The sequence below is a fragment of the Protopterus annectens genome, chromosome 11.part0 (assembly GCF_019279795.1).
Source record: "Protopterus annectens isolate FY-2018-M chromosome 11.part0, PAN1.0, whole genome shotgun sequence".
Taxonomy (NCBI): Eukaryota; Metazoa; Chordata; order Ceratodontiformes; family Protopteridae; genus Protopterus; species Protopterus annectens.
In genome coordinates this window covers 775,011,566-775,023,751 of record NC_056745.1, presented here as the reverse complement: position 1 = coordinate 775,023,751, position 12,186 = coordinate 775,011,566, and the positions used below count along the sequence as shown (strand labels likewise).

Below are 12,186 nucleotides of genomic sequence, written 5' to 3'. Positions count from 1 at the left end.
AAGTGAAGAGTACAGGGTACAATGACCTCCTCCTGATCTGGATGTGAATCTTCATGATCAAGGGCAATGTAGAGAGGGTCTTCCTAACCACTTGGGAAATGTCAAGTGTCAAAAAGAGAGGTTATTGTCAACTTGGGGGTGAGGATGTCTGTGTCTGATGGAGTGTCAATTATGGTGCCAAGTTTGCAGTCATCTGCAAATTTTGTGGCCACAATGACCGCTTAGAGTCTGACATGGCACCAGCAACTCTAACCCTGTGTGTTCTGTCCTTGAGCCAGTTTGCAAACCCATCTTTGTGACATATGGGTTACAGCATGCTGAGCGAGAACAAAGACTCACCTTCTGTGTTGTTGGGTTTAGTAGTATTGATCAGTAGTTTGTTGAATATTGTTAGGTAGATATAGAGTCTTATGGGCTATTATAAGCTGGTGATATGAAAGCTGATTAAAAATTCAAGCCAGTTTTAATTGTTTAAGATTAGACAGTGATGGGTTCTGTGAAATATGGTTGTGCCACTGAATCTTTGATTCTGGTTACCTCCTCTACATTATTCTTCACCATCTGGCCATCATAGCCCCTCTCCATCAATTCCTTGGTAGTACCTTCAGTACATCTCAAGAAGTCAGACTCCCTCCCATTGAGTCTAGAGGTTCTAAAAGCCTGGTTCCTTACCACACTCTTCAAAATATATGGGGGGTGCATACTGTCATATGATAGTAAACTACTGACATGACATGGTTTTCTGTATTGTTTCGTGTACAGTCTATTATTCTCATCTACCAAAACTGCCACATCCAAAAAATGTATGACCTTGTCAGAGTATGTGACTGTGAACCTTAAAAATGCAGTGCATTCATTGACATACTTGACAAATTCAGTTAACTGTTGCATAGTTCCACTCCACACAATAAAAAGGTCATCTACAAACCTTCTGAAAAAAGAAATGTATTTGCTGAAAGGACCTCTTAACATATATTCAGATTCCCAGACCACCATTACAGCACTGGCGTATCTATTGGCTCACGAAGTGCCCATAGCTATGCTACTGTTCTGCCAATAAAACACATCCCCAAATAAAAATACATTACAACATAACACTATCTCAAGCAAATCCTTGATGAGTTTGATCTGTCTGGCTTCAAAACTAGAGTATGTCCCAATAAACCTCTCTATACTATCTATACCCAGATCATTCAGAATTACAGTGAAAAGAGATACTACGTCCATGGTGACCAAGATGCAACTATCCCTATCACTCAATACTTGCATGTGTTCAAATAAGTCAGTTAAAAAATGTTCAGTATCTCGTAGTACCTGTGGTACCTCATTAAGTTAGGGTCTCAGATTCTTCTCTATACATACGGAGATGGACTACGTGGACCACCCTCTCCCAGAGACTATTGGTCTCATTGGTGGACAGACTTTATCTTTGTGAATCTTAGGTAACCCCTGTATACAGGGGATAACAGGATGTTCTATAAGGAAGTAATCATATAATTCCTTAGTTATGGAACCCTCACTGAATAATACATCCAATTTCAGTTTAATCTGGTACACCATTTTATCAATCTTTGTACAAGTAATCTTTGTATAGAAACTAACATCACATAACATATTAAGCATAGCATGTTCATATTTGCTAGCATCTATAATGACAATAGGCCTGCCCTTACCGACGGGCCTAATCACTATATCTGTATTTTCCTGTAACTGCACTAAGGCCATCCTTTCATTTCTAGTAAGATTATTTTTCCTAAAGCCATTGTTATGTTCTGTATTTCTAACATTTTGTAGCCTATACACATCCTGTATACACATTGTTTTGAAAGCATGTATTAATGGATTCACAGGTGGTACATAATAGCTAGGTTTCTTAAAAACATTCATCTCCCTGTCACTGCCATTAAACATGATCTTAAGGGTTAAATCCCTGCAAAACTTTTTAATATCAAAAATAACATCAGTAGTGTCTAAGTACCTACTTGGTATGAAAGAAAGTCCCTTCTGCAAAATATTAATTTCTTCATTTGAAAGTACATAACTCGATAAGTTCCAGACTAAGCCTTCTTGTGAAAGAAGGCTTTTTTGATGTTGCCTGAACCAGTCATCTGCCCTTCAAATTTCATTTTCTGCCAACTTCTGCTCCTTCCCCTGGTTCTGGAAATCAAATACCTCATTGGTAGGGGAAAGCAAAGTTTCTGTTGTACTAAAGGGTGACTACCAGCAGCATTGTGTTGTATACATGCCGGTACAACAGATTCAGCTGACTGATGCAGTTATGCTGTTGTAAGAAATATTTTTGGTCTTGCTCCTGTTCAGTTCCCTTTTTCACTTGTTAGTGCTGAATTAGCTTGTACAGCTCCATTCAGGATTGTAGATTCATTCACAGGAATCTGCATTGTAGTTGTATCCACTTCTGCTTCTTTCTCGGCTGTGCTCTGCCTCGGAAGTACCCTCTCACCAGCCAGTAGTTCCTGTGATTCGTCAAACCGTTCAGTAGGCATGCGCGCCAACTGTACATATTACATAACAGCTTGCCGTGCAACTCAATAATGTTGTATGTGACTAGGCTTTTCCATATATTGCTCACATACCACTACTCATTTTACAAATGACACTGAAGTAGCCGCACACACACATATTTTTTTCTTCAAATTTGTATAGTCTGTACATGTAACATGACTTACAATTCCAGCTATTACATTTTTCCACAGTGTCTATTCTGCTTAGAGCATCTGTTCTTAAACAATTTTAAATTGAACTTTTTCCCTTGAAGCTCAGCACAACTTTTTAGAAATAAAGAGCCACAAGATCCCTGCCCCATGACATGATATGCTGTAACAGATCAACAATTGCTCATGGCATGTGGCATGAGCCACTTTGGTGAAAAAGGGCACATCAGACTCAAGAGTACAACTCTTTGCTTTAAAAAAAACGAGTTGTTACTGTATAAATGCACATGCCATCCTCATGAACACCAATAAGCCTCTTTTTAAACCCTAAGGAAATACCGATTGCTCTGCATGCTGTTTTTTTTTCTTTTCATGACACAGAAAGGATTGAGGATTGTGCTGCAATTCTACTTTAGATCTGTCAAGATTTTACTAGTCTCCATATGGGGCCTAGAGTGATTTTATGGACTAATCTTCCATGTTACCAAAATGCCTCTGCCCCTTTCTCTAATTTGCAGTGTCATAGAAAAGACTGTAATCTGACACAGACTAATGAAACAGACAAATCTGAAACGAACATCTTATTACCTATGCATTCCACCTCTTAGCCTGTAAATTGACCTACAGCTCTGTTGTTATGAAACTTTAGTACATTACTGCACCCAAAAGACTACATTTCTGAAAAGACACTGAAAGTTTCAATATTCAGTATATGTTAACAAAAACTAAAGCAGAAACAGCTTGCTACTGGTTGACAGAAATGCAGACCCCTCCAGATGTAAGTAATCAATGATAAACTCACGTTGTGCCAGACTTCCTTTCACGCGATACCCCAGGATGATAGCAGCTTTCTGTATATCAACCTTGTTAATAAGGCTAGCAGCCTCAACAGCACTAAGACGCTCTCCACTCTGACCTTCCACAAAATAAACCACTTCCACTGGATAATCAGTATCATCAATGCGTGAAACATTAACAACCTGCAACAAAATAAAACACTTGTCATTTCAAATTGACATTATAAATAAGCTTTACAATTAACAATGCATATATAAAGGACTACAATGTGTGTATTATTATATACCAAAGTGCAGGTCAGGAACACATATAAACAATGCCACAAAAGCATATATTACTTACAGTGGGAAGATGTTTTTCAGCAGAATCCTTTACTGCTAATGAAAATGACAGACTTTCACATAAACCGGATGGAACCATCTCAAATTAATGCCATGGTACGCTAACCTGAAGACTCTTCTACATGTTGTTATTAGTGCTTAAATTATTTAGTAAAATTTAAATTATGCAGCAAAAGTGAACAATAAACATAGACACTGATGCACACATACACACTTTGATACCAAGAAATTACCACAGAAAAAGTACAATTGTGAAGAATTATAACAGCAGATGTTCAAATAGAATAGATCACTGTTGCAACAGCATAAAGTTACAATGGCCATATTCGGTTAAGAATATCTAACATCTGACCGATATACTAAAGCTATTTGGCACCTTCCTCATGCACTGTACATCCTCTAAAGCACAAGAGAATGCTGGTATATACAAGATATATGGCTGCCAAAATTTCAAGAGTTGTCTTGTCTTAAGGGAAGTTCCAAACAGAGTTGAACCATCAAAACAGGCAATTTATGAAAGATGTCTTGAAGACTTTCACAAAGTCACATAATCGCATCCAGGTGTGCTGGTGGATGGCAATCCTGGTACCTACTGCTCTAGTTATACCATCAGCTGCATTGGAAAGCAGATGCATGGATACATTTGACATAGATTGTAGGGTAGACAACTGGGAATCCACTGATTTTTGTATGTGTGTAGATAAGTTACCTGAGATGGACTTGGGACTTGGTCAGCTCCTTTGTCAAGTCCCTCTGAAAGCATGTCATATGGACAAGGCAGTTCAGTACTCTAACTGGAAAGGTCACTGAAGCATACATCTGTTTCCCAAACCTGTCTAATGCCCTGGACTTCCTGTTAAGGAGATGGCCAGATGTACTCTCCTCTAAGAGTGCCTTCATTGTGGCTGCCACAACAATCATGGCATCTGCATGGGGATCCTTGCTCCAGTGGGTCATGTTCTTAGAGGCAACCAAAATCTTGTCTGGCATTCATGGTATCAACTCCACCATGTCAGGATCATTCCATGCCTATTGTGCCACTAGGTCTATGAGGCCATCAACGGGTGGCACCACCCAAGAGATCAAAGAGTCACCCCCGAGAGCCTCAATGAACACAAGACTCCTCAGGAGAAGACATGTCCATGGACCAACCACCTTTGCTGTTTCACCATTTCAAGAATATCACCAAAGGTTACATCTTCCAGAGAGGATCGTATGGACCCTTTAGCCTCATCAAAGTCTATGTCTTCAATGACTGACTACAGAGAGGAGTCTAAGTGTCTCTTTTACATGTCTCTTTCCTAGGACCCTGCCTCGTTTGGGCTTCTGGGGAAGGGTGAGAATCGGAATGGGAGCTCGCATGGTGAGCAATCCCAAGGCTGAAGTAGGCTGACTGGCCCAGCCTATTAGGATGTATGGAGTCAGAAGCAGTACCCAATGTGGGTTGGGACTGAGCTGAGCATGAAAGCTACACCTCTTCTCTCAGCCTGAAAAAAAAAACACTTTCAAATGCCTAAAAGTTGAGGACACAATTGAAGATGATGAAGCACTACTCCAAACTGAAAAGGAAATAGGAGGAATACCCTTCACTCCAACCCACCCCAGCTCCAAGGCTGATAATGGAGTTGAGCTATTAAGTGTTGTGGCACCAAGGGGAAGAGACAGATCCAAAACGTTTGGCGCTGAATCAGTCCATGGAAACTAGGCCCCAAAGCTTCAGTTCCAAGACTCATCTAAATCCAACATAATTGGAGTTGACAGAATAAAGGATACTATCAAATTTGAAGTCAAAAGGAATGCTGGCTCCAATGTAGGTGTTTTAGGAAGGCGTGAACCCATGGACTTTGGATTGAAAGGTCAGACCAGAACAGGGGAAACCAGCAGATAAGTAGATGGACCCATAACCAGAGGTCCTGAAGGGGAAGGTGCTGGGAGAACCCCAAGTGGAATCTGCATCCACAGTAACCTCCGCATCATCCTGTCAATATCTCTGCTTCTGTAAGGATCCTTGTCAAACAGAAGGACCTCGAATAAGAAACTGGTCAGGATGAACGCCTCCCCTGCAAGAAGGGAAAATGAAGCATAGGACTCACTGGTTCTGGTAAGAAATGGGAAGACAGTGTCGGAGAAAAGATCCAAACAGATTCCAGATCTGAACGCTTTGGCATGTTCAGCACCAGACCCAAAAACTCTGTTGGATCCAGAGACCGTTTTTTGGATCTCTTCACGTTTTTTTTCTGCTTCCTTCTCTCTCTCTCTCTTTCCTTAGGCTTGTCCTTCTCCTTTTCCTTAGAAGGCCTTTTTTTTTTTTTTTTAAGATCTTTTAGTCAGAAAAGGAGATTGTGAAGATGAAGATGGTGCTGAAGTCCCCACTTGGGCAGGAAGCAGGCCCTTCAGGGCTAATTTGTCCATATATCCCCTTAAGTGCTCTTACACCCAAAGATGGTCACATCTCATTGGCAGCATCCAGGTGTATTACCCCCAGGCAGTAGACACACAAATATGACAACCTTGTGGCAGGATCCTGTGGCCACAGACCAAACACCTTTTGAAGCTACTGACCTTGTCTGACATCAGATGAAAGACAAAAAAAGACAGCACTGGCTGACAAGAACAATAAAGGGCTACGATAACATCCAATAACTCAGCTAAGGAAACAATTATAAGAAGAAAATGATATGATAGTAATGAAGATAAGAATAATAGTAATAATAATAACAAAAGTAGTAATTCTGCTGAAGAAAGATCTACTATTTTTTTTTTAATATGGGGAGGGATTAAAAGTAAGAAAAGGGAGTTAGATGAACTGAAAATAGCTCAGAAAAAAATATAAAAAATCTCATCTCAATTAAAGTCAGAACCCTTGAAGACCGCATCCTTCTGGATCAGGTGACAAACAAGATCTGAGGTATTTTAGAATAGCAAAGGGAATTATGGGTAGAGGAGGAGTCAGAGCCCTGAATCCAAGGCTTCCGAAAGGTGCTGAAGTAATCTGATCTGATAACCCATAGGTTAAATCATACGAAAACAGACAACTTCAGATCCAGTGTTGTCTGAGCCAAAAAGGTGTTACCCAAAGTATCTTTGGAGAGTCCTTTGTTATCTTTAGTAAGACTCTGGGAATCAGAGAAAAGGTGGAAAGAGGCATATAGGAACATTTCCATCAATGGGAAGGAAAAGGCATATGTTTTCCAGTCCTGTCTGTAATGAATCTTGACAGAGAACTTCTGTAACTGTTTTTTGTGAATGAAGGTAAACAAACCTACTTGGAGAATTCCCCATAGGTGGATGATCCCCTAGAAGATCTCTGGGTCTAACAGGCAGTTTTGAAGGTCCATCCTGGATCTGCGCAATGTGTCTGCAATTGTATTATGCTCTGATATAACGCAGGCTGCCTGAAGGGAGAGACTGTACTGAGTTTCCAGCCCAAGGCAATCATGGAAAATCTGTACAGAAAGTAAGACCTGGTTCTTCCATTTGTTCAAGTACCACATCACTCTTTTATTGTCTGTTATAACTAACATAGGTCCTAGAATCCACAGTTGGTTCAAGATTTGTATTGCCTGTATAAGGAAAATCATTTATTTGATGTTTACATGTTTTTTCTTGAAATGGGAATCTCATATTCTCCTTGAATGTGATCACTTAAGAAACCACTCCCCAGGCAAAGTCTGAGGTCTCTGTACTGACAGACTAATTTGGAATAGGGGAAGAAAGAATAAGATCTTGATTTAGTTGAACACGACTGGTCCACCAGAGAAGTTCCTTTCTGATGAAGTTCAGAAATGGAAGAGGAAAAGATGGGGAATGCTGGTTCTGAGTCTATACACGTTAGTGCAGTCCCTGAATCTTCTTCATGTGCAGTCTGGCTAGAGGAACTGTGATGATATCTGAGGTCATGTAACCTAAAACTCTGAAGAAATTCCTTGTAGAGGAAATGGACTGGTGTTCCAGTTCCCAGAACTAGAGATAGTAAAAAGAGACTTTCTTTGAAGGAAGATAAGCTATCATAACAGAGGTGCCCAGAAGGCACCCCAGAAAGGTTAACCTGTTTGATGGAACTAGGGAAGATTTCACTAGGTTTAATTTAAATCCTAATCTTTGAAATAGGCTTAAGGAAAAAGGCAGGAATGCCTGGATATCTTGCATGGAATCTGCAATGATGATGTAATCATCAAGGTAAGGGGACATCTTATAAGTAAATGCATCCCATCTAGATCTAAGGATGTCATAATTCCATTATACTCGGCCCTCATCAGACCAGTAATTTAGTACAATGCTCTCTTTTGCATGTATCTCACCAGACACCTGAAACAACTGAAGAGACCACAGAGATTTCTCACCAAGAAATTACAGGGTACACAAAACAAATCTTAAGCAGAAAGAATGAAAGTCCCGTCAGTGTACTCTGTCTCCTACAGGCTGCTAAAGGGTGACCTGTGGGTTACAAATGAAAACATCTAATCCTCATAACATCTAAACCCAAAACATCAAGACCATACTATCTAAACTTCAAAACATCTAAAACTCATAACATTGAATCTCAAAACATTGAAAACTACAAAGCAACTATAAATAACATCCCACACACGATTTACTACGTTTCTGCATCCCCCAGACCCCCACATAAATTAAATATACCAACTCCGAAATCGCACTACAGTGGGGGTACTCTAGTTGGACAAGAAGGGAACCTCAGTTCAATTTGTAATGCTCTGGAATTATTCTTAATACCTAATAATCTGTTATTTTCTTTCAGATAAGCAGGGAAGGGGAGAGACTGCCTACTAGTATTGAGGGATGGCTGTGGTGGGGAAAAGAGGAGGGGGGAAGATGTGCACAGGTAGTTGTGTACTCTTTTGTGTTGTGATGACATCTATACTTCATTCCCTTTCTTTTTTGAGTCTCTTTGCCACTTCTTTTTAAACTGCTGCTTACTGGACATTTATTGACAAGACTTGAAAGATTTTTCCAAAGAAAGGTCCAGAGATTGAAGGACAGTACCTGAGGGATTTAGGGACTGGCAAAAGAAAAAAGCGTTTCACACCCCCGGATTAACTTACCTCTCTCCTCTAACCTTTTAAGGACCACTGCTAAGGAATTGACAAAGAGAAATTATTTTTCAATGAAACGGATTTCAATATCTGTTATTTGATGTCTTCTGGGAAACTGTGCAGCATGACTTAGGCCAGGTTTTGCATCATAGATCCTGTGGCAGCAACTTTTGACACAGACTCCACCGCATTACAGCAACATTTTACTGAATGTTTTGTGACCAGTGAAGCAGAGGACACCAACTTAGAGATGTTTTAGTACCTGAAGCTGGAAGGTTTGAAATGAGCTGCTGCATATTAGAGAAAACAAACACCAGGTACTTTGCCATATGGGTCTGCCAGCTGAGTGAAGAGAAAATACTGGGAAGAATCCTGCAGGTAGCTGTTCAACAAAAAGCCATTCAGCCTCCATCTTTGGTACAACAGATGGCTTCCAGTAATCTAGAGGAAAAAATAAGTCAAATGTGCTCAGAGCTAATTAAAATAAACAAAACATGGAAGGAGAAGATCAACTCAAGTAACAAAAGGGTGTGAAAGATGGAAGAAGCTTTAAACAGACATTCAGATTAACTAATAAAACTACAAAAGTAAGAGGCTGAAATGAAAAAAAAGCTAGCTGATTATGAGGCTGCTCAAGAAGACATTTTTCAAAAAATGATACAATAAGAGGACCGAGCACATAGGGAAATCTAAGATTTTCTACTGTACAACAAAAACTAAAAGGAATAGATTGTATTAATTTTGTAAAAGCACAAATAAGCAACTGGACTGATATTCCACAGCAGGAACTGTTAACTGAAAGGGTACATCACGTGTATGCTCATGAGAAAGCAGCCAAAGACCTGTATTAATAAAGATGGAATCATACCAGCAGAAAGAGTTGACCCTGACAAAATTGTGGCAAAAGGACAAAGTATTAAAGATAGCGACAGCAGAGCATTTGTGGAAAATGATTACTCACAATACAGCAGGCAGAGGAGAAGCAAATTTATTCCATCAATCATAGAATGTCAACAGGCAGGTATGAGATTCATGTCTGTATCCAGCTATCTTCAGAATATTTTCCCTGGAGGATCTAAGAAACTTTTGAAGCAAAACAGGCTAAGGAGGAAATGCAAACGTTTGGCCAACAAAAAGTGAGCCATCAGGCAGAAACTCTGCTTCCCATTCTTCTAATAACAAAGCACATGGAGGAACTTTGCACATAAAACTTTTTCAATTTATCCAAATTAAAATGCTTGAGAGACAGAACTTGACTACAAAAATCTGGAGTACTTTGAAATTCAATCACAGTCTGGAGTTGGGAAATAGAGATGAACAGGAAGGAGACCAGCAACACAGAAATTAGTCAATAAATGTGAGACTGCAAAGCATCAATCACATTTGTGAAATCTAGTTGCACAAGAAAAGATGGAAAGAGTGGACGTTTGTTGACTTTGTAAACTTGTGGGGAATTGAAAAGCATTTGCCTCACTTCATGTCATTAATGTTTGGAAGGACACTGATGGGGTAGAGGAAAGAAAAAGATAACTGTTAAGTAAAACAGTTCCTGTTCTTAACAGTATTTCTGTGAAGCTTTTTGTGATATGAATTGTGTGTTTCATTGTAATGTATTTTAGTTATTGTTGTACATCATAAAGATGAGAAAAGTAAAGAGATGCCTTCCTTTCTTTTTTCTGTTTAATATTAAGAAATGCAGGCATACATACATACATACATACAAATATTTCAAGCATGGGCATTAAAGTCTGTCTGGCCTGCCAATGTTCCAAAACACTTGTTCCCATAATAAGTGTCTGGGCTGTTAATAAAATTATCTAAACTAGTGCTTGCTTTAATTTAATTTGTTAGTCTATTCCACACATCAGTTGCTCTCTCAGAGAACCAAGTAGTGTACTTCTCAATCCAATAGAATCTTCTACATACATTGTCTGATGATTCTCTGCTACGTTTTGATAACCCCAAACATCCCCAGAGGTAGCTGTCTCTAAATAACCTACAAACCTACATAAGATCTCCTCTTAATCATGAGACCCTCTACAAGTTCAGATAATTTAGTCTTTCATAATAACTTAAATTTCACATCCATGGATGCCCTTGGTATACTTCCACTGTACTCTTTCCAGTTTACTCATGCTTGTTTTCTTATAAGGTTTCCATATTGGTATTCCACATTCAAGTTTGGGTCAAATGTAATTAACAAGCAATTACTTCATTTCTGATTTCTTAGACTTTATAAATCTTTTCATACAACCTATAGTTCTATAACTATCATTAACCAATTGGTTGACATGATTAGAAAAACTCAAAGCTGAATCTACCATATACCCAAGTCCTCTAAATGAATCTACAGTTTCAATCACTGTGTGCTACATTAAATATGTATTAAATCTAATATGCCTAGTTTTTGATGTAATTACCAGCATATTATTCTCCTGTGCCCAAATGGTCAATTTAGTCAAGTTCTTTTGCAAACATACCATATCTGTAACACATGCAATCAGTTTACCCAATTTCAAGTCATCTTCATACAGACTGCTGAACACTGCTGATGAAAAAGATACTAACCTCAAAAAAGGGCATAGCAAAATTCATTTAAAATGGGTGGCGAAAGCCAAACACACTCTGGCTAGGTTTGTAAATGCCCTAGGGCAGATAGCCTAGTATGAACCTATGAACCTATGAAAGAATACAATCTAAACAAGTATGGTCCTACACGACACAGCCCCAATGGACACACTGACTGTAACCTCAAATTTCACTTGTCCGCTTGCTTTATGATAGTTGCCATGTCCTAAGCCATGCAGCTATTTTATCAACAGTACATCAATACCTAGTTGTTCTAATTTACTGATCAGTGTAATATGTATGATGCTGTCAAACACTAAAGTTAAATCTAGAAAAATTACATCACATTTTTTTTCATTCAGAACTGTTGTTATATTGCTATAGAATATCATTGTAAAAGATCTATTTTCAACATGTGCATGCTGATACATGGTTTCAAGTTCCAACCTTTCCCATTCTGACAATAACTTATCTCATACAACCTGCTCTATTATTTTTTCTACAACATGAAAACAAACTTAAGATTCTGTATGAATCTGGGGTTTTCCTACTCTTCTTTCCCTTAAAGATAGGTTTAACAACTACATGTCTCCAGTCTTGAGCAATCTCCCCATATTTATATGACCTAGTAAATAGTAGACATAATGGTACTGTAAGTTCTTGTTGAAGTGTTATCAAGTCATTAGTACTAATTCCATCTCCTTCCTGTGCTTTGTTTGGATCCAGTTTGCATAGCTCTTTTACAATCTAATC

At 38.9% G+C, this 12,186-nt stretch overlaps 1 protein-coding gene across 5 annotated transcripts in view; it reads right to left on the bottom strand.

Moving 5' to 3' along the window:
- KIAA1549 (KIAA1549 ortholog) overlaps positions 1-12,186 on the bottom strand; it is a 2,575,340-nt gene that overhangs the window by 927,148 nt on the left and 1,636,006 nt on the right. For all 5 annotated transcript variants that reach the window (XM_044088205.1, XM_044088206.1, XM_044088207.1 and 2 more), the window contains exon 9: positions 3,475-3,652. In XM_044088205.1, coding sequence (XP_043944140.1) covers positions 3,475-3,652 — 178 coding nt within the window. The remainder of the gene's footprint in view (positions 1-3,474; positions 3,653-12,186) is intronic.